The 24,263-nt window shown below is 40.4% G+C and overlaps 2 protein-coding genes across 2 annotated transcripts; both read left to right on the top strand.

The window, feature by feature from the left end:
* Positions 1 to 1,564: 1,564 nt before the first annotated feature.
* LOC137279213 (uncharacterized) lies at positions 1,565 to 8,038 on the top strand. Its single transcript, XM_067811714.1, has 3 exons — positions 1,565 to 1,842; positions 5,096 to 5,156; positions 6,456 to 8,038. The coding sequence occupies exons 2-3, from the start codon at positions 5,136 to 5,138 to the stop codon at positions 7,389 to 7,391; spliced, it is 957 nt and encodes a 318-aa protein (XP_067667815.1). The 5' UTR covers positions 1,565 to 1,842; positions 5,096 to 5,135; the 3' UTR covers positions 7,392 to 8,038.
* A 1,144-nt stretch (positions 8,039 to 9,182) lies between these two features.
* On the top strand, positions 9,183 to 23,969 carry LOC137279212 (somatostatin receptor type 1-like). The gene is made up of 2 exons (XM_067811713.1): positions 9,183 to 9,467; positions 21,207 to 23,969. The coding sequence occupies exons 1-2, from the start codon at positions 9,450 to 9,452 to the stop codon at positions 22,161 to 22,163; spliced, it is 975 nt and encodes a 324-aa protein (XP_067667814.1). The 5' UTR covers positions 9,183 to 9,449; the 3' UTR covers positions 22,164 to 23,969.
* Positions 23,970 to 24,263: the final 294 nt, after the last annotated feature.

Genomic DNA, 24,263 nt, shown 5'->3' with positions numbered 1-24,263 from the left:
CAATAATATCATATTCAAGCTCGGGTTACACGAAATTACAGACAACAGTTTTAGTTTCTGTCTATGGCGGAACATTGGAGATGAACGTTTACACAAGTACAAATGCCAAATGTGCAAACATATCTAAACACCTGTCCGGTGACGACGACTATATCGAAACCCAAACGAGAGACACCGCCATTTTCAATGATATCACACCCTCGCCCATTATATGGCCACACTGTCGACGCAGCGTGATTAATTAATTTCGCGGTGATCTTATATGGTTTGCATTGCCATTATCGCATTGGCAGAAGCTTCTTTGGGAACGGTCATCTTTGGAAAGAGTTATAATAGGAACCAAGTGACGTCATTTGTGTTGTTTTGTGTACTGAAATCTAGTTGACCATTGTAAGCCATTGTTGGTGAGTGAGTTAATATTTGACGTCACATCGGCAATATTTCAGCCATATCGTGACGGGGTACGCCATTGTTAGGTGTGTAAGAAAACGGTTATCTTTTTACATTACCAGGTGCATCTGTCAGTGTTACTTATCAATGTATCTAGGTTATAACTAGGTTATGCGTTTCCCAGTGATCTGTTAAGGTGTCATAAGACATAGTTATTTCATTTCATTGTCTATCACAGTTACAAAGATCTGTGTGAGCTACATCTGCCTGTATCTTACGTCACACAAAAATATCGTTTTCTGATTTGCTAAGCGCTCTTTTATTATTTCAATGTGCCTGAGGGCTCAGGGAACGTAAACAAACGTCGAAGGTACATCATCCCATGCGCCCCCTCAGTGAACAACATACATGTATAATGTTTCAGATTACATCTGACATTAACTGCTCCGACCATCTGTGTGTGCTTGTCCTACCACGGTAAGATGTCTTTCCCATGACGCTATCTCCAGTCCACAATGTCGTGTATTAGTCTACAGCCAGGTATCCCAATGTGTCCATGCCTCAATTTCAAGCACAACTACTCCATTTGCGTATGCTACTTAAGGAGTGTAAGCACCGGATGTGCTCCTGGCAGTACTCCAACAAAATATCTGGAGCCAGAGATGTGTTTTTACCGTGTACTTCATAACGTATCAATACTGACCTTAGGCACTCCATGGAAAACTGAGCGAACGTTTCATGTTCTGAAGCGGGCCCAGGGCATGTTGTTGAAGATAAGGATATTTCCTCGGTTATTGCTTCATTGATCCATTCCTACTAGGTTTTATCTAGTGAGTCTCTTACGCCCCGTGGAATCTTTGTGATCTGACAATAGAAATCTTCTGTCGTTAAAGTTATATTTTCATAACGATTTACACATTTGTTGAGAGAGCCTGATATTTTTTATCAGTTACTGAAACGAAATAATTTGGTTTCCTCTAAAGGTTCCCTGACAGGCAATGAGAGTACAACAGGTGAATGCAGCTTCCTTGCTGTTGAATGGACCTTGAATGGTGCTCTACCTGTCGGATGTAAAGCGCGATTGTTGAAAAAATATGAAACATGAGAGGTTAATAAAAAGCCCTTATCCTGTGGGTCATAGGCATATGTGCAAAGAAAATAACGTCGAGATTCCACCTTAACGAAATAGGAAGAGAGCTGGGAACATGGTTTTTAGTAGCGACTCATGCATATTTCATCTGACAGGCTGACGAGTGGAACATGATATACCAGCGGCCCGGGCTTACGCTTCGGGGTTCCATCACACTGACTATTTTCCACGATATTCTGTTTGCACCAACACCGGTTCCTGAGGCTAAGTAGGCCATGTTGAAGTGTTTCCAGTAGCGACCCGACTGACTTTGGGCAGACCTTCACCATTAAGTCGGCCTCACCATGCTGGGCAAATGTCAGGTAATTCGCTCATCAATTTACGAAAGGTTACACTTGTACCACTCGTTATCGTTGCGTTACATACGCATGTTCTATTCCAGTTCGCCTGTAAACGAGCGCCTGATATTTGGGGAACTTGGATCCGGCGACGGGGAGTACAGTGTACCGCGAAAGATCTTACTTTAGGAAGTCATATGACCTTTAGATAGAATGATGCCATTCTCTGATGTATGCATTTATCAATTTTTATTGATTCTGATTTCATGATATAAATCAAAGTGCATAAGGTATTGTTTTACTGTAATATCTAGTTTTGACTGGTTAAGGTATATATGTCTTGGTTTGCACTCCTAGTGTTAAACAGGGAGCTAACACAGTAGCTATGGTTGCATTTACGTAAAAAGATTCCTACTACCTGGAATGTTGGATCGATTAAATAGTAAAGGATATGTTCAACTGATTCTTGTAAACTATCAGAGCTGAAATTCATGAATCTTTTATGGGCCCAAGAGGCAGGAATACATTATCGGAAGTAGGTTATTTCGAGATTCCTGAATGCCGGGCCTGTTGTAAGTTTGTATGGTTATAGAGTAATGTGTGAATAGTATGACAAACCTCACCTTGAATGAGTGAATGAGTGAGTGTGTTTAGTTTTACGCCGTACTCAGCAATATTCCAGCTATATGGCGGCGCTCTGTACATGATCGAGTCTGGACCAGACAATCCAGTGATCAACAACATGAGCATCGATCTGCGTAACTGGGAACCGATGACATGTGCCAATCGAGTCAGCGAGCCTGACCACCCGATCCCGTTAGTCGCCTCTTACGACAAGCATAGTCGCCTTTCATGGCAAGCATAGGTTGCTGAAGGCCTATTCTACCCCGGGACCATCACGGGTCTCACCTTGAATGATGTTAGATTTTACACAACCGTTGAGGATGCCATGTCTTATTGAAATAAGTCGACAATGGATATATAGGTGGAACTACATTCCGTGTCACAAGAGATACTGAACACGTGCTGAGGTTACTAAGAATGGATTCATGAAACTGGTATTACATGAGATCGTGGTCAGAATGCTATGCATATATTCTACTTAGTGCGGCGTAAACCTAAACTCACTCACTTGTTGATCTTGTTATGAATCAGTTGTCGCGTACATAGTCGAAACAAGATCACCTGAACGAAAACATTATGTGTAGGTTTTCTAATGAAAAGTTATTTAATTGGACGAGTCTAAATCGGATTAAATATCAGACTTGTTGATTATTTCATGTCACCCCACCTCTCTATGGACACAGGTTATATCCGGTGTACTCCTCCATTCTCACATACTGGTATCGAACATACCTGGTTGTCAGAGAAAGGTCAGCGTATCCTGCTCCGTAGGTGATACTCGTCTCAACACGTTCAATGTCAAGTTCAATGTTCACACAGGCAATCACTTATCAGATAGCTAATTGACTCTGACATCATTTTCGTCGACGTCATTTGCAACTTTGTGTCCCCTGAAGCACTGACTAACCTCTTCTGTAGAACGACAGTACAGAACAAGGGATCAGAGCCGTGAGTTTCGTCTCAAGTCATTCAGTATATCGGTAATTTCAGTTATCTACTCTTTTGATATTAAAAATATTATTCATCTTCCACTGCAACTGTTCAAAGACGTACAACATCAATGTTATTTATTCTGCAGCTCAGTGTTAACTGTTATAGTAATAACATGAGACTGCAGACTGCATTGAGTCTCATCGCATTCATGTTACTATTTCTTTTGATGCCAAAAAGTCTAAAGGGATATAACGTCTGGTCGTTTTGGTGATATAATGTCCCAAGAGGTACACCGTCTTGTCGTTTTGATGCCGTAATGTGGTTTGGATGATATACTGTGTTGGGACATTCAACGTCCGGTCGTTTGGATGATATACTGTGTTGGGGCATTCAATGTCCGGTCGTTTGGATGCTATACTGTGTTGGGACATTCAACGTCCGGTTGTTTGGATGATATACTGTGTTGGGACATACAAGGTCTGGTCGTTTTGCTATGTAGGTAGCGCGCAAATAACTATATAGACACAAATGTATTTTTTACTGTGGCTATATGGAGAAATAATTAGGGTAATCACACCGTACATAGAACAGTTTATCCTTTCAAAAACGTTCTGAAGACGTTGTCTAGTAGTGCTTCGTGTCACTCAGTTATGTTATAGAGCATAATGATAGACGATCGAGGTTATTTTGTAAGCAATAACCATGGCATCTTGCACGCATATTGGCATAACAGTCTTACTCGTGCCTCTTTCATGATTGCTTTCTACAGTTATAAGACAACCGGATAATTCAAGTGCTTGTGATAGCAGACTTAGTTTGTGCGTAAAGTCCAAATCAAAGCTAGTCCATGATATTTATGGAACACCGTTTCTGGAAGCAGTACAGGCTCTGTAATTATGGGGTTTCAGACAGATTCTTGAAAATAGAAACTAAATTATTTTTTTTTATAACACGTCCATCAAGGTCATTGGCTATGGGCCTAAATGCAAGCTAGACCACATCGTACACGCACCGTTGCCGATCCTTTACGTCAAAGTGGATAGCTACTCTACCTGGGCCCACCAGGAAAGATATCAGTCTCCTAGAATATGTGTGGTTACAGAATACAACAGACAGAATATCCAAGGCAAAAGCTTGCTGTATTGGAGCAAGCCTTTATCAAGACCCGGGTTCGATTCTCCACATAAGGACAATGTGCGAAGTTCATGTATACTGTGCTCCGCCGTGATATTGCTGAAATATTAATTTCTACAAGGGGCGTAAAACCATCCTGACTCAGTCAGTGTGAACCGTAGCAAGTGTTAAGACTGCCAGTTCATGGTAGTATCAATGTCACGTTTCATTAACATTAACACCAATACTCGTGTAATGGGTGCTATAGACTAACATTAGATAATGCAATACTTTACTACTGCTTCAGTATTTTTGTACAATACCTGTTCACTACCAACATCAATTCCGTTGTGTGATTTGCTTTGATTGTTCCTGTGAATACAATATGAATTTCATATTCATTCGATATTCGTTGAACGTCAATCAGCGTTTGCGGAAGCGTTTTTCCCCCTCCTCATAAAGACACTGTTGTAGATAATGCTTAAAGATATTGACCATATGTCTTCCGTTGACAGATTATGTATTTGGTTAAAGTCGCAACATAATATAAAGATTGTACTGATGGCTTCGTCTGCTGATACATAATGGCATGCTCTGTTTTTTCCAGACTTTCCGCCTGTGAGGGTAAATAAACAGTGTCGTCTATCATGGAGCTGACCACATCCTCGGTAAGTCCTTCGTGAGTGAGCTTTCACCACAGACTAGGTAGGACGGGGATGTAGTATCACCGCCTTTACAATGTGCCGCTGTACCATATCCCCGCTTCATCTTAAAATAAATCTTGGGTAATATTAATTTTATCACAAAACATCCCTCGAACATAACCCAACGAGTTCAATAGGTACTTTCAGAAGCATATATCGAGCGGCATCCACAATACCACTTTGTTGTGGTATGAATGTCAGGACACACCCAGTGGTTCCATATTGAAACACTCAACAGAGTCTCATTAGATAGACGTGTACTTCACCACAGCCACAACAGACAACAGCAGAAGGTTCTTGGTGTAACATACACCTTATTACAACTTTCTTGGTGTAACACACGTCTCACCACAGCCCCAGGTAGTTTTTGTTGTCTCAGTAGGTGTTTGTTTAACCTGTGCCTCAATAGTGCCCCATGAAGTGTTTGTTGAAGAAAGCATATAGTCTCAGATATGCCGAGATGGCACCTAAATGCACAATGTGTTTTTGAATGTTGTAACATAACATACGTACTCAGTTCAGTATTTTAGTATTTTGGGCGATTGTGTCCCATCCAGGTTACGAACCCATACTGTCGGAGTCAGGCATCTGATCTGGCAACTGGTAGTTTAGATTACCCTTGTTATTAGTTTAATTTGACACGGATCCCATGACCTATAGCTATAGATACACAATGCCTTTGTTACATTTCGGTAATAGAAAGCGTAATAAAACTTGATAAAATATGCAACAGTTTACGTAATTTAGATTATTACGATATTCATCCGAATTTCCCTTCCATGAGCCAGGTCTCATTTCTGAGCTTGCTAATTCTTCTATGAGCAATTATACTTGTATACTATGGCGTGCATCTGTATCCCACCCAAAAGCCAAAGAGTGAGTGAGTTTAGTTTTACGCCGCATTCTGCAACTATCAAACTATATGGAGGCGGTATGTAAATAATCGAGTCTGGACCAGACATTCCAGTGATCAATAGCATGAGCATCGATCTGCGCACTTGGGAACCGATGTCATGTGTCAACCAAATCAGCGAGCCTGACCACCCGATCCCGTTAGTCGCCTCTTACGACAAGCATATTCCATGGCAAGCATGGGTTGAGACCTATTCTACACCGGACCTTCACGGGTCTAAAAAGCAAAGAGATAATGTAACGTTGACTGTTGCTTCTCTCACTTTCCCATACGCTTGTTCTGTAGGTTATGTGTGTTTGTATTGTTGCTATGCCTCATTTGTAAACAGCACTGTGATGTTACGATTTCAGTCGGACTCGGTCACGGGGGATCCATTTGGACCTGATCTCTATGACGTCATCCCACGTAACGTCTTTATCACGTTTGGAGTGATCTTTGCCGTCGCGGGCTTCATTGGTAACATCTTCCTGATTCTCATATGCTGTCTTGACGCTGAACTGAGACGCTCATCCAAACATTTTATCATCACCTGCCTTAGCCTTTTGTGTCTCTTGGAGCAGTGCTTCAGCGTTTTCATCGTACACACTCATATCTACAATGTGAACAACATTGCCGTCACATACGGATGTGGCGTGTCCTTCTTCATCAGTGCCGCTAGCTATATCTCCGTTTCTGTCGCTGTCCTCCTAGTCGCTGCGGTTGCCTTTGACTCTGCCCTAACCTTTTGTTTGAACCCTCCAATAAAAGCTACCCTCAGAATTTGCATCGCTTTAGAATGTGTTGTATTCATCGTCATCGGATCAGCGTTCATGCTGCTACCGTTAATGAACGTCAGCGCCTACAGTGACATATGCAGCGTGTACATGAAAGACCACTACATGCTGGCGTTGAACGTCATCCACTACATCCCCCAATGTCTGATCCTCTTGCTGGCGAACCTCACCCTGTTCATGTGCTTCAGTCGTAAGAGGCGGAGCTGCCCTGACACGACTCTGCATCATCCCAGGGACATCTATTTGGCATCTACCGCTGTGGTCCTGCTGAAACTGCCAGACTTTATATTCTCACTTGGGTTCAATACATGCACTGAAGGGGATTGTTATAGAATGTTGATATTCTGGATCGTCGCGACCTGCACAAGCACCTCGATGTATGTGGCACTACCATACCTGTGGCTGATAGGCAAGGATACCATGAAAGGGGCAAGAAGGGCACTGCAAGTGCGCTGTTTCCGGAAGACATGTACACGTGATATGTATATCCTCACCAGCCCAGAAGCTTTCTAGGAATCACGTTTCCGGGTTGCTGATGTCTATACCTTTCAACAAAAATCAAATTAAACAATCATTTCTAAGCGCATCTTCTTTATAATCAACAAAAATTACACGATCTTTACTCTCTCAAAGTTAAATCCCCGGCTTGTTCTTTACTCTGATAAATGAACGTAATGCTTACATATATGGTTCTTTTTCCTTAAATTATGACATCTTAAGGCATCAGTCACTGAAATGATTCGCAAAGAAAATAGACACTTGTGAGATGTTAACTGTATGTGAAGTTTATGATACCGTCTTTAGTAAAAGTATCTATTACTTAATATATGTTGCATTCGTTATAAAATATGCATATTATCTATATAATAATTATGGATCTGTAGTTGTATATTGATATATACTGATGTACCCCCTCTTACATAACCATTACATGTCACAACACTCGACGGATGTGAAATGATGTATTCAACAGTGATAAAAAAAAAATGAAACTATTTGCACTGTTTTTATTGTGTTGTTTGTTTGGTCGAGTGAGAAAATGGCAACAAGCTGGTTGTGTAGCATGGTAATCGGTAATCGTGCTGATTTTCATTGAATCATGTGTATAATTGCCACTGCGATTTTGCATTTTTGCGATCAATAAAATATATTCGCTGGCACTGCATTGATATTTTTATATCTGGAACTAGATTTGTCCTAGACCATTTATAACAAAAGGTAGAAGATGTGCAATGTTTCGTAGATCCCAGTGTGGCACTCACTGGATATGGATAGGTGGATGGGATGTTTTGGATGAAAGCGGGTTACCAGGATTACCAGGGATCAAACATTTGTTGACACGTACGAACATTGTTTGCAATGGCACCATTACATTTAACACACAGTCGATGCTAGGGGAAGATTATCGACTGAAAGAATCCAGTGGGCGAAATTTGCATCAACTGATAAAAAACCCAAAAATGTATAAGATGTCATAATGAAGCATTCTACTAGGTGATAAAACGACGTCTTCTGTGAGATGAAATGTCCTGGTCATATGACAAAATCAAATTTGCAGCCGATGATAGAATAAACAGACGTAGCAGAAATACATTATCCAGTGATAAAGCAAAACATTGCCTCAGATCACAACACAAATGGTTGTATCAGATGACATACATCAATATCGAAGCTCGATACATAACAGAGCTTGTTTTGTCTTACAAGAAACTACTGTTGATTGTGTAGACGCGAACACTATGCAGACTGGCGGTTACATGTAACAGAAAACACACTCCCTGCCTCTGCATAATGGATGAGGACACCACGTCTGTCAGCGTTTAACTTCGCAATCAATACGCGTTCTGATCTCGGCCATAGCCACTGTAGCAATGCCTCACAGATAAACGACAGTGGTTTACGCAACACAATATATCTGAATGTAACATGTGCTAGTTATCGTACCAATTGGCTACCCTGTCAGCTGCCAACTGCAAGACGGTCAACTGCTACAGTTAACAAATTATCCAAATATGTTCAAATCATACACGATATTACTGGGGCTGTTTCAGTAAAACCAAAATATCCCAGTGGATGAAAATAAAACATTGTTAAAAATATTCCAACAGTGCACATTAAGGTACAGAATATTCACATTGATGTGAATTGTGCATGAATACTATGGTGTTTTTTCGTGTATTTGACGCATAATTGTTTTGTGGTATAGTTCACGTATAATTGTTTCATGCTTGATTTACATATCGCTATTCTGGTTGGTTTTTACACCACAGCTGTTAAAACACTAGTGCGCTGCCTCACGTCTGTATTGGGAGAGTGGAAGCTAATTACACCACGACTGTCCTGGCAGGGAACCGTCAGCCACGGTGAACTTCAGACCAGAACACCGCCTCTGTCTTCCGCTCACGCTGTGCATTGCCCGTCGGTGTATCTCAGTACCATTTGACGATTTTGAGAGAGGATAAAAAGCCTGGAGCTGAAGCTACCTTATCTAGTTGGTGAGGCTATGGAGATGCCATCTGTCCGTATCGTTATCTGTAGACCGAAGTAGCCACATCCCCGGCACCGTGCAGCATGGCGGAATCCACAGAGGTAATCTGATGCGGGAGTTTATCGTATTTATTTGCCTGTATATCAGTATACTTGTCAAGGGTGTTATCTCATTACTGGTGGTGGAAACATTATTTATCTTTTTGGGTTACGCGTCGAACGTGTGGGTAAACATGAAAGGAATCTGTATGTTTGATTAATGCTTGGTAGGAGGAACAGCGTTTCACCTGTCCATTTTTTAAAGTCCACCTGCTCCCGTCCTGCTGTCGAGTTTCAGAGACGCCTTCACGGTACTCTGCATGTTGATCCAATTCAAGTTATAATGAACTACAATTTTAACATTCACAGGCTACTATCATAAGATTATACGACATATAATCCAAACCAACTCATTGAAGGATACTGCATGGACTTAGACATCAGCAGTTTTATATCTCGATCTACGATAAGTTGGTACTGAACACGACGTAGATACAGATAGGACATACCTATTCCTTCTTTCTTCTGATTCACTATTACTACTCATTGTTATTTAAGCATTACAGAGTTGGTACATCTAGCCATAAGTATACAAAATACATGTTTTCGGCACAGTGGTTAATAGGGGCTAAGCAAAGTAATCTCTTGGTATTTTAAAGCAGTTGAACGCCGAGTTAGATCGTCTGACAGGATGTACAAAGAAATTCAGTACACATGCAGACAACGCTTTAAGCATACAGCGTTGAAATGATTGGTGATCTGCTTTGGGCCTTCTGTACATTTAGCCGTTTAAGGTTCTCATCTACCACGGAACATTATTCTGATATCGATTTCTCAGTTTGAACGTTGTACGTAAGACAGGATGCGAACCTATCTTGGCGTCGTTATGTGTATATTTAGAAGTTGTGACTTCCTTGGGATAACTCGGTCACTTGATGTATGAGAAGCAGTACAACCCACAGGCATCAGTTTCAGAAACTTGTCACATCAGACCCTGGTTCGTGCTTCTCGGGATTGACTCCGCGATGAGTATGTTTGTTGTGTTGTTTGGATTGTGCATTGAACAGTATTGCAGCTGCCTGTAATCAAGTGATTGGTATTGACAGCAGCTAACTTGTCGTCCGAGTACAATGATATTAAGTTACCAAGTCACTGTGGCTGACCGCCCGATCCATTGAGTCATTTCTTCTGACTTCTCATCGTACACGCTAAGAATGTTGTGCCTTGGCTTTATCAAATCTTATCTTTATGTTGCCTTTTATGTATTCTGTTTCTGTTAGAGTCCATCATGCGGATATGTCTTTACTGCGATACGTAGATATTTATTCTGCCCACAAAATGCTAAATATACCTATTTTGTTGAGGTAGGAAATTCTATAACAGTTTCAATTGATTGCCTGTGATACTGTAACAGTTAGGTCCATTAACATCTGACTTCTGGAGAGGTAAATTTCATACCACAATACGGAAATTATCTAATATCAATACTGTGCAATTTTATCAGGAAATGGTTTTTGGTGAGAATTTGGTATAAGTGGTAAAACAGATCTTATGTATGTGTGTGTTTCCTTTGTATTTTAGGGTACGTGGTGTTAACTGAACAATTCAGAATAATGATAACATACATTATATTTGTAAATGCTTTAAATATATCGTACATGATTCTTTGGAATAAGCTAAATACAGTTTATATGTGGTGTTCCTGGCTTTCAGATGAAATATGCTAGTTAGATGATCTGCAAATGTTTAGTTAGCGCAAGTCCTGGCTAACCGTTTGCCTGAAACTAACAGCGCAATCAAATGAAATCAGGTACCTTCGTTTCCTCTGTGCTTTCAAATGATTTAGGTATTTGGGTCTTTGCTTCTTAAGGTTCACATGACCATACATACCTTCAGAAACTGATCACTGCCAAATAATCTCAAATATAAGCCATATTGTTAATGGATTTCAAGCACACATTGCAAAATCATTTTGGTAATATTTTATGCAATATGGAGTATTTCCATTTTGAGTAACAATGGTTTGGTTCCTGGTTAACTTACAACACTCACATTGACAATCATATGATATTTGATGCAGTTCTTGTTAACACCCACATTGACAATCATATGATATTTGATGCAGTTCTTGTTAACTTACAACACTCACATTGACAGTCATATGATATTTGATGCAGGGCAAATTTATATGTACATGTAAAATGGATCTCTGTTCATTCAGTACCTCTAAGATTTATGTTTGTTTTTTTGTCTAATCCGGCATGACGACATCAAACAATTAATTACAAGTTGCTTGCCGATCACAATGACAGGATTAGTTCAACTGACAATCCTTGCTGAACTAGGTATATTACTCTAGCCAAAAAGTACCTTTTTAGACCAGTTATTACCTCATGAGACTAACTGAACCTGCGAGAAAGGGTGGGATGAAACTGCACACAAGAGGACTTACAAATAATAAAACATAAACACTGCCTGGTCAGGAACCAAGTAACTGGAATGAGCTGAAGAGCACAAAGGAGTAATATATGTGATAAAAATAATTGTTATCGATCTTCAATTTAACTTCACGCTTTGAGGTCAAGTGTTTCATCACCAATGAACACATTAACAGACTGTAAAACTGCAGTGCAACTGCTTTGTTCCGGTCCTTTGGGTATTCCGAGATAGAGTCATTGTGTCTGGTAACACTAAAGCCTAGGAGGAGTTTGTGGATCTGATGATTAGATTCGGTGATGTGGCTGATGACAAATGAACCTACACCGACGATGTGGACTGTTGGTCACATCATCAAGCACTATCTCATCTGGCCCAGGTTCGATATCTTAGACATCGCCGTCATTCAATTTAAGTACCGTTGAGAGCGAAAAACTTTGTAAACATCATTGTCGATGTCTTTCGACCATGCATGCAGCTAGCAGCGATAACTAGCCATTTCATCTTGAACTAGGCTAAATGAGACATATCAACGTGCCACAGGTATCCAACAATATTTTTGTGAAAAGTCATATGTTGCAATACGTTCTGTCATACATACATACATACATACATACATACATACATACATACATACATACATACATACATACATACATACATACATACATACATACATACATACATACATACATACATACATACATACATACATACATACATATGCAAAACAGCCTGTTTCATCTTCCAACACACTAGGTGGCAAGGTTAGAGCATGCTTCTGAATATGACTAACAATACGCACAGTGGTTTGTAAACGAGACAGATATAACTACACTGGACAATAATAGTTAGTGTTATTTGTAGATTTTGAAATTATGATTAATGTCTATTTATTCAATGACACACTGATGAAATATCAATCATAAAAATACCAGTATCCCTAAATTATTTCGTTCACTATATTTACTTGTTTAACATATAGAACATCTACATGATCATATATTAACATAAGCATCATTGTGTAATTGGCAATAAAAGGGACACTGAAAGTTTCAAGAGTATTGGTACCCAGACAGCATCGTTTGAAATGGCGCAGCTAGGTCAAATTTAAGAAATACGTGTACTTCTGTGTAACACAGAGTAGTAAAAGTATAGTCGTTGGTCCTGTTTCACAAACCTATCGTAACGTTACGACTTACTTAATCCCTATTGATTACCATATACTTACGACAGTCGTAACCCTACGACCACTTTGCGACACAGGGTTCTGGTAGGCAACCATTACGAGAACTGCGAATATTTAAGGACGTCTTGGGGAAAAAAATATCGGAATGTTGCAGCGGTGGTCTAACGATGGTCACCATTTCGGGCAAGTGACGTCGTTCATTGGAACTACGCATCTATAGACTCAGGTAGTCCACTCAGTCACTTTTTATTAAGTGGCAACACATGGAGATACTGGAACGACAGGCACGGCATCAGCAACAGGTGGGATGTTTTCATCTGCTTTGTCTATTACAACGATCAATACAGCAAGTCAGATGCAAGGCAGTTACCGTTTTTGTCGCGGCAATTGAAGCAAAACATGTTGTCGGAATGATTCTACTCTACAGTCTTTCACCGGTGATAAAGAGTCCCGGGACCAGTCCTGATTATTTGACTTAAATTGTGTCTGCTGGGGACTAAACTATGCTGATTACATTTCAGTATCAACAGAATGAATCATCTGTTACATCTGTTGTTATTTCTATGCCTCATCGCTTTGCTGTAATTGCAGCGATTATATTTGCATTTTAGGATTCACTTGCAAAACACAATTGGGCATAGTGCATTCTATACATGTTCTACGTCGATCAATACTTCGCACTGTGGCAGGACCTCAAGGCGTTAATACCTCGACGTTAAGAGCCAACAGATAAAAGATGACTGCGTTTTCCTGGCACCAAAGAGAAATGGTATTGATTTATTCCGCCTGTAGTATGTCTACATAAATGGAAGATAATCACATCTCCTGTCCTCACGGAACAACTTGTTTATGCAGTATTGACTTCCGCTTCTGGAAATTCATGGTAACTCATGGGTATGAATGGGTTTTATAGTTAAGTCCGTCTACGTTTATAGGGTGTCCACAAGTACTGGGTGTCCACAGGAACAGGGTGTCTTGATAGTCTACATGCAATATGGGTACAGGATGTCTTCATGAAAAGAACGTCTACCATTAATTGCTTTTTATAGTCTGTCTGTTTTTGAAATGGAAAAATCAAAACATATGTTTTTATGCCTTTGTTTCGATAGGTCGGTGTCAACGAAAAGAAAGAGAAAAGAAAAAAACATTATTTCTCTGTCGCTCGTATTAGGAGTGTGGAGTGTTTTACAACAAAACAATATCCACACTAGATGTGTGTGTGTGCTCGTGCGTAAGCACGCTTGCTTATGCACGCACATGGAGGTCAGGAAGCAAGTTTAAAGCAATCTCCAACTATAGACTATAGTCATGCAATGATACCTACATCCCACTTCAGGATTTACAGCACATCCGTAGTATGCTGTATGTACTAAGTACACTATTCGCCGTGCTGACCTGACAGGGTTTCAGTTTCGGTGTTAAAAAGGGGAAGAGGTACTTGGTTCTGTTACTTGTCAGTGGAATGTGGTGTTTGTGAAGCAGTACTTGGTTCTATACTTATCAATGGAATGTGGTGTTTGTGAATCAGTACCTGCAATTCGTTGTATACATGTCATTGGAATGTGGCGTTTGTGAATCTGTACTTGGTTCTATACTTTTCAGTGGAAAGAGGTGTTTCTGAACCGGGACTTGGTTCTCTTACTTGTCAGAGGAATTTGGTGTTTGGGAATTAGCTCTGGCAATTCGTTCTATACTTGTCTGGGGAATGTGGTGTTTCTGAACCGGTACTTGGTTCTCTTGCTTGTCAGTGGAATGTGCTGTTTGGGAATCAGCTCTGGCAATTCATTCTATACTTGTCTGGGGAATGTGGTGTTTCTGAACCGGTACTTGGTTCTCTTGCTTGTCAGTGGAATGTGGTGTTTGGGAATCAGCTCTGGCAATTCGTTCTATACTTGTCTGGGGAATGTGGTGTTTCTGAACCGGTACTTGGTTCTCTTGCTTGTCAATGGAATTTGGTGTTTGTGAATCAGCACTTGCAATTCGTTCTATACTTGTCAGTGGAATGTTGTGTTTGGGAATCAGTACTTGGTTCTATACTTGTCAATGGAATGTGGTATTTGTGAATCAGTACTTGGTTCTATACTTGTCAGTGGAATGTGGTCTTTGTGAGTCTGTACTTGATTCCATATTTGTCAGTGGAATGTGGTGTTTATGAATCAGTAGTTGGTATATGCTTGTCAGTGGAATGTGGTGTTTGTGAAGCAGTACTTACATTTCGTTCTATACTTGTCAGTGGAATGTGGTGTTTCTGAACCGGTACTTGGTTCTTTTACTTGTTAGTGGAATGTGGTGTTTGTGAACCGGTACTTGGTTCTATACTTGTCAGTGGAATGTGGTGTTTCTAAACCGGTACTTGGATCTATGGTTGTCAGTGGAATAATGGCAATCATTAATGACTGTTTATGAATTCATTTGTTTGACAGAAGAGTCAGTTCTCATGTTCAAAGCATGCTAATATAAAAATTCTCTTAAATACTGGAGGGGCTTCCGCGCTTATGTCGCTGTGTCTAATCAAACAATAGGTAACTGAAGCCTATTTCATGCTTAATTGAATATGGTAAATGAAATGAAAGAAAATACCCGTTACCATGGTGATCGGAGACATAGGAAAAAGTATCGCAGATAAAACAATTAGCGTTTTGCCAGATGCTAAGGTCATGTCGCCATATCGTATCGTGGGTTGTAGGTTATATGAAACGGTCGTATTTCCTCAGTGATGTTGGTATCATGATTGGCCGTATGATAGTACAGTTAGAATCAAAGTTTTTGCTAAAACCATTTCACTCTGGACATAACGAATGCTATTTGCCATCGCATACTGACATTGTTCTGTTCCAAACCAATGCTATATTTCTGTAACCATTTTACTGTTACAGCTGTGACTTACTGTATAAACTATGCATGTGTATGTGTGTGTAGATGCATAAGTGTGTGTTTTGCATGTGTGTAGATGTGTGTGTGTGAGTGTGTCGTTGTGTGTAGATGTGTGAGTGTGAGTGTGTCGTTGTGTGTAGATGTGTGTGTGTGAGTGTGTCGTTGTGTGTAGATGTGTGTGTGTGTGAGTGTGTCGTTGTGTGTAGATGTGTGTGTGTGAGTGTGTCGTTGTGTGTAGATGTGTGTGTGTGAGTGTGTCGTTGTGTGTAGATGTGGTGATTGAAAACCACTGCTCCTAATCCTAAGCAATATCAGTTTCGCGTGTCTGCAGTACAACTTAGTTTTTAATGTCCAAACTGCCTGTTCAAAGTAAATTGTAGACTTTGAACAACTCATATTTTAATAGTCGATATATCAACGTTTATCTACCACTCTACTTTTAAAAGTATATTAATTATGCCAGGATGCAACGGAAAGTCTTATTCATTTGAAACTCAAGTCGACGGAACGGTAAAAGCCTGGGAATCAGGATTCGAACTTGTAATCATACTATATTTAGGTTCGTGAAGAGCCTAAGGGACGCATCTTTCCACAGGGAAAAACGACATTTCGACGACTGCGTTACATGCAATTGTACACAACAAACTCCTCAACACTACAATGAGATATGTTGCAGTAAGCTGATATCAACATAATCTTCCATGAACATGACCATCCGTGTGTGATTATTTATTGTTCCTTAAACTCCTTTTTCATAACCTAGGGCGATGATGTCGCCATTCGGAGCAAGACAACGACACGTGTGATAATTCAGCATCAGGTTGAAGGAAAATATACCATGACTCGAAGAAAGCATTTGCCGTTGGTAGAGGACCTGATGCGATTGTTAGTTGTCTGGAATGTGGGTAGTTTCCCCTACATTTTCTGCTAATTCCATGGTCAGTTTAGTTCCTGTTGTTTAGATCAATATATTATATACCAGCTCCGGCTTATGGCGTCTACATTTCGAAGTTGCCTAGCAACATTTGATAATGTATGTCTTATTTATATTTCAAAGAAAGGCTCTCGCCTTACAGCTAACCGTTTCAATCAACGATTCGCCCTAATCTGTATGGTTTAAAAAATGTATGTTAAAAGGAAATATACTTGTTTCCTCGTGTCGTTTGTCAAAGTGATGCTGGATGCTATGCCACCATATGGCTCGACAAACACTTTGTCTAGCCTATGAACATATATAATTTTGATAGCGACAAATTCTTTTAGACGTAGACGTGCTTCATTTAGGGCTTAAACATTGCAGAAGTGGTTTGGCAGAAGGCATAACAATGTGGTTTAAGGATAGTGAGACTGTGCATTTTATTAATGTAAACTGACTGAGTATAACATGCCCCCATTGTATGCTTTACCAAACACTCTGTTGCTTTGACGAATTGTCAGTGATTCATTTCGCTACTTGAAATGTTTCGGTAGATACTCAGTGGCTGACAAGGTAAATGTATACAAGCGGCGGATCAGCTTAAATGAAGACACGACTGATTTCAGTACAGATATTGATAATTGTAATTTGATAGATTCATACAAGCTCCTAACGATTGCAGACGGTTTCCAATTTGTTTTTCATTAGTTAGAAGCTGTCCCATAGCTTTACAGCTTTTATTCAACAAGGATGTTGTCAGTGTTCTTGGAAACTCATGAGAAATGTCGGTTCGAGCACTCAAGTTCGAAACATTCACCTGGAATCAGCTGGAATTTATCTCAAATAATATGCGTAATTATAAACGATTGTCGTTAAATGTTTGTTTCTCTGCTACTCGGTTAGAATTTCACAATCAAATGACCCATAAATACCTTTGGACAAAATTGTCAACATACACGTATATGATTAACCTCATTGTTGTCGCTATTGCTTAACAACTGAACCTCATTGCATTGAACTGGTAAGTTTGTTGCATGATAAAAGTATGTTTGATCAAAACAAAAACGAACTTAGGTGCAAAACGTTTTGGTTCAATTCAGGGACGATTATTGTCTCTGATCCTCTCATTTGTTTTTTCTGTATTATCGAAATGGAAAGGTTATGGAAATTCAGCAAAGTGTGATGGAACATCGGATCATATTAGTCATCGTTATTGTGAAAGTTTTCACAACAGATTCGATCCATTTGGTGAACTTCTTCGTACAGTTGATGTATTGCTGAATGTGGCCGTAATCAACGCACAAATATTATCTTATGAAATTATAATGCATTCATACGAAATCATGAATCACTCAAAATTAGGACGCTCTTACCACCCATTTGTTTCTTTTGTTGCATAGGTATTTTATTGTATGACCGACCATCAGAATGAGAGAGTTTAGTTATACGCCGCGCTCAGCAGTATTCCAGCTATATGGCGGCGGTCTGTAAAAAATCGAGTCTGGACCAGACAATCGAGTGATCAACAGCATGAGCATCGATCTGCGCAATTGGGAACCGATGATATGTGTCAACCAAGTCCGCGAGCCTGACCACCCGATCCCGTTAGTCGCCTCTTACAACAAGCATAGTCGCCTTGTATGGCAAGCATAGGTTGCTAAGTCCAATTCTACTCCGGACCTTCATGGGTCGGAGCATCAGAGAATGTTCGTACTTTCTACAAATGACATGAAAGGGCACATACCCAACTGCTCTTTGTCATGCCACTGCAATGTACGTGATCGTCGGATTCTTGTGTGTTTGCAATGATCGAGTCTGGATAAAACAATCCAGTGACTGACACAATGCGCGTCGATCCATGCATTAGGATGCGATGACAAGGACCATCCACGTCATCGAGTCTGATGGCCCGACCTCATTAATCGCCTCTTACCAGAAACACGGGTTGATTCAAGTGTCTGTCATTTCTTGGACTAATGGAAATTTGAAAGGAAGTGCATAGGCCTTGACTATGGTTTACCACAAACCGTTTTCCAGCGTTCATTCCTTTATATATTTGCAATTGTATCAAATAATTAAACGCAGGTTTAGCACGCTGGTTCATTCCTAGGAATATTTTACACAAGGAACAGTTTAACGAGTCAGCTTTAAGAGCCTCTGCCAAAAGGGTTCGGTTTTAGGGCATCAATATTGGTAATTCGATCTTGGTTGCTGTAAATAACGGTGAGATATGCGATCCTCTAATGGGTTGATGCACGATTTATCCTCAATCCACAGGAACAATATTGGATGGAAATTTGAAAAACGTTCAAGATGTTTTAGTGGTTCAATAGTTCAGTTTGTTTTGGATGGACGTGGCTTGCACAGGACATAGGAAATGAGGAAGTATTTTCTTGCAAATATTTGAACAGAGATTGGTAGATAGCGAGATATAACCCTGAATAAAAAAGTTATATTAGTATATTTTGCAAAAATATAGGCTGGCACAAACCATAATGGAAATTATCTTTTACTTTCAAGTGGATGCAAACGCTTGTGGAAAACATGGTATTCCCAGTTAGTTCAGGAAACAATTTCACAGTGTCACATCTTAGTTTTGAAATAGATTATACCGAGCCATAAACTCCCCAGAGCACTTTCAGATGTAATGCTCATAAATTTTGTATAGAAAACTCCCTAAAAGTCCTGACCCTTATGCACGGGTCTGTCCGGTCGATGACGAGTTCCATGTCCTCCTTGTATGTCCTAGGTATGAGGGCGACAAAGGCATCTAACAGAATATTATACAAAACACCCATCTTTCGATTAGTTTGTAGAACCACTAGCCGACTAGTCGAAACACTTACCACATTTTAGAAATTGTTATAGCGAAGACATTTACGTCTGAGACACCTAAGTGTAATCCCTACCGTGTGATTATTATCTTACATTATTATGCTATGTATCTGTCATCAGGTTTAAAGTCTAAATTGCTAATGTACCCAAAGAAAGCTAATCATAAGCTGACCCTGTGTTTTGTCTTTTTAGTTTGATCTGTGTTAAAAATTATTCTGCAATATCTGCACCGTAAATGGAACAACCTTATTTCATGTAAGTTACAGTTTAATACAGAAAACCACCAAATCATAGGTAGGTTACAGCTGTATAAATGACATATTATTACCTTACAGTGTATCACTGTCCAAACCCCATGATACATAAGAGTTGAATTTGCATTTATTTGTTCATGAATATAATTTCTTCAAAACAACAATATATACACAAATTAGTTAACTTTTTTCCCTTTGGGTTTGGACAACACATACGCGGTGCTGCGTGTATTCTGTGCATTCTCACCATTGTCAACCCCGGATGTGTGTGTTGACTGTACTTGAAACAGTATGGGTGTGTCATCTGGATTGAGAGGAAGGAACAAAGGTAACAAGGATCACTGAGTGGGAAGTATTTGAAAACTACCATGCCCATTGTGATGTAACCAACGACGCGTATTTTATTCCTTTGGTCTTATAAACCTTAATTAGAGAAAACTCCCTTGACCCAGGCCAACTTAAAAGGATCTAGCTGTCAAATCTATTAACACAACGCAGCATCCGTGGAATTGCATCGCATTGATGCTGACATGTGACTTGTCACAGGGAATTCCTCTGAATGCATATCCTCAACTCATCGAATGAAGATGACCTTTTGTACATGATTACCCTGCTGTTGTCAAATACTCATGTGACCTCAGGCCTCTGTTCAGGATGACTTAGAATTTCAAACACAGAGGAGAGTTTTCCAAAGACAGCAGTTTATTGTAGGGTGAAAAAAGTAACTGAAATCACAGAACGGGAAAGAGCGATAAGCGTTCTTGGTGAGGAGACTTCGTTTTTTGGATGTCACACACACCTATGGTATCTAACGACCATTCCACACCGTCGACGTAGTCGCTGGTAAAGCCACGGTTTAGGCTGAAACCCCGACTAGACGTACATTTCGTCCCTTCAGGCATCCGACCATGACTCTGACTCTGCACTATGTACTACAAGGCCACTGGCCCGTGCAACGAAAAGACGTAATTATTGATAATTAGAGAAATCTGTCAGGGGATCGAAACCCCACCCCTAGACCCAGGGGTGTTATGATATGACAGCTTATATCGAATGCATTGATACAACGGAAACTATCAACGGAATTTAGGTCGACTTTGGACATATTAAAACAATACGTTGATGAATGTTTAATGAATCCTGTATAAATGGTTTGCACTAACAGATTAGTTTGCCCACGGGTTGTCCAACGCGTACGCTGTTCTCAGCAATACTACAGCTTTATCAAAGTGTCATGTAAACTCTTATCTGACAAACACATGATATCTCAAGCTTTAAAGAATTGTGTTTTGTTCCAGACCTTTGGTGACGAGGACGACACAACTATAAGCATGTTCCACTACATCAACCGGAAAGCGCTGGCTTCGTTCGAGCTCATCTTCTGTATCTCTGGCCTCGTGACGAACTTCGCAGTCATTGTCGGCATCCTACTGGAACCCAAATTACGACGATCCTCCAAACACTTCATCATTGTCAATATCTGCATTGTTTGTCTGATCCAGATTGGAGTGCTCGGCACGACCAACACATACAGCTCCATCACAAACCATCGCATAGTTGGACCTGAAAACTGTTTTTCAATCGTATTAGAATCCATCGGTTACTTTAATGTGTCAGTGGTGTTAATGTTAGTAACGGCATTGTGTATTGACGCATACTTGGACATGCTCCTCCCGCACACAACGGGCAAGAAGATCAGAGTGTGTGTGGCTACCGAGTTGATCCTCTGCAGCTGGTTCGGGAGTGCCATCCTCATCGTTCCTCTCGTGGTGTACGGAAAGACCCAGCCCACCAGCTGTGATTTCAACCTGAAGGAGAACTACCGCACCATGCTTGGTCTCCTCCACTACCTTCCCCAGGCGGTCATCGTATTCTTCCTCGGCATGCTGCTCTTACTCTGCACCATTATAAAACGTGGTAGGGATTCTCTTACACAACGACCTAACGAGTTCCCGATCGATATCCTGGTAGCGTGTCTCATTGTCATCACTCTCAACCTCCCCTTCTCGGTGTTCTCTACGGCCTTCAACTACTGCCCCAAGGACGACAACGACGCTTGTGCGTCCATGTACACGTTCTGGGCTGTGTCCTCCAGGCTAAGTTTCTCCACATTTGTAGTGCTTCCTTATGTATGGATGCTCAGCAAGGGCATAAGACAAAGCCTACACTGTGTTTTGTGCTGCTGTTCCCAACAATCCAACGTCAACAGAAACAGCTACGTCAGCGTTTACACTGACAACGACCTAAGGCTGTAGCTCTAATGGCTTACGTTAAGCAAATGACACACTGTGATTAACCATGCCTTACACAAGGTAGTGTTATACATGTAATGACTGTTATGGTTCTGACAAGTCCATAGTTACTGTCCCAAAACGAACCAAAGGCGATGGCTTGCGTTAAACTCTAAATCTTTTAGATGGCAGTGGTTCTCCACATATAGGACCGCCCCTCGTCCCATCGCTTATGATCAGAGTTTTGAAATGTAGCAATTACCTCCTCATTTTTTGGTATTATTGCAATGTACTTGCAATGATTAAATGACGGGGAAGCTGCCATCTGGTAATGGACATAATACGTGTCAGAACATGCAGAACATATACTCTAACAATAGGCGTTACTCACGACCTTCAAATCTGTCACGGGAACTCCATACAGGAAGTGGATGATACACCATAGACCAAGGCAACCTTTACCCACATATTTATAACTGTTTGTAAATAATCTAGCCTGAACCAGATATTACATTGATGTACATACAGATTAACGGTCTAGGTAACTCCGATACGGTAACATGGTCAACTAAATCATCAATCCTGTCCACTCTTTCTGTTAATTGCCTCTTAAAGCAAGCATTGGTTGCTGAGCAGCATGGGATCACATGCCTGAAACAACACCGGTCGGGGGCAAACTGAATCTACGAACCACAGGGTAAATGTATTGTACAGATGTTGCTATTTATGCTGTTTCCATTGATCTTAGCATTCAGTGTGTTTACCCAATGTGTACTTTGAAATATTCATATTGACCTAATGTCATTGTATCTTATAGCAATCGTTTTTATGCCATCGAATTTGTACATATTTTCATCAGCTACAATCAGTTGTTGTTCTGGTGACCAAGGTCATCTAGCGTATTTTCACCTAAAAGAAGCATTCCATTTGTGTTATCTGCAACAATGTGTGTCGTTCGTCTCAATTCTGATAAACAAGGTCGCGTTTGCCACCGATGTAATCGTTAACTATCATACATTCTCATAGGCTTACGGCTATCGTAGCGCCAGTATCGCTTTGTGAGACGGGTCCAGTTTACCGCAGATTGTCAGCTTGCATCTAATGGCTTCTGTAGTCAAGATGGAACAATTCATATGTGGGAATGAACTGCTTTGAAATCCCATAATTTCGTGTCTTGTGTCAGCATTATGCCACGTCAATCTTGCTTAAATGAATACCTTTCTTTACCCTTTGTATTTTCGGTGCATTTAATACTGAACTGAACCTTTAAAGTCTGAAGGTGTTTCTTATTCATGGAACGCCTTGTACTTTGTGAACACTTTCCCTCCACGAAACCTCCATGTCGCTTGAATCATGACATGGAATAAGTACAGCGTAAAGCCGCCATTAGAGTGGGATTCTTGGACACGCACAACGTGCTGATGGAATGACTGTCCCGCAGTGCCCACAGAGACATATGTCCGCAAATAGACCAGATTCATTTCGCAGCAAAGCACTCCTTGAGCTGAAGATACCGTTTGAGGTATAATTCATCATGACTTGTTTTTACGGATGTTCTAAGGTTAGCAGTTAGGAGAATGTGGAAAAAGATTCCAGTCTAAAGTGTATCTGCTAATGCCAAGACTGGTCATCACGCTCATGCATTTTGTTTCCCTGTCTGACTACGACAACTGGAAAATGCTCAATCACTAAACTTGTTTGTTCAAATAAGTTTCAAAGCTTCAGTTGCACCGAGAGCACGCCGCTGCTCCCCTGTGAGTGCTTTTAAAGCGATCAACATTCCAGCCATGACAATTGTACAGAGAATACGAAATTAAATTTTGTTCCCCCGCCTACAGACAATATGCTCTTACAAAAATCATTTATTAAAAGATTCTATCATAAAAGTCGTAATAAAATGATAGTATTAGATCACCCAAAGGTTTTGGGAAAATATTAAACCAGTTAATATCGTAGAGGCTTTATTGGACGTGAGCGAGGACAATGCAATATATTGAACACAGTAGAGCGTAAACACATGAGAAACCCTACAATCTGACTATTAATGAATTTCTTCCACGCAGTGACAATGTCAAATATTCGATAACTGCTCAGCTGAAAATATGTACCGGAGCATGGTTGTTC

This window comes from Haliotis asinina, chromosome 3 (assembly GCF_037392515.1).
Source record: "Haliotis asinina isolate JCU_RB_2024 chromosome 3, JCU_Hal_asi_v2, whole genome shotgun sequence".
Classification (NCBI taxonomy): Eukaryota; Metazoa; Mollusca; class Gastropoda; order Lepetellida; family Haliotidae; genus Haliotis; species Haliotis asinina.
This window is presented reverse-complemented; position numbering and strand designations above follow the sequence as displayed.

What these genes read in the sequence shown, in the direction of transcription:
- LOC137279213 (XM_067811714.1), top strand. Translation starts at nt 5,136, where the DNA reads ATGGAGCTGACCACATCCTCG. An exon ending in TGGAGCTGACCACATCCTCG is followed by an intron (nt 5,157 to 6,455) that starts GTAAGTCCTTCG and finishes TTACGATTTCAG; the next exon opens with TCGGACTCGGTCACGGGGGA.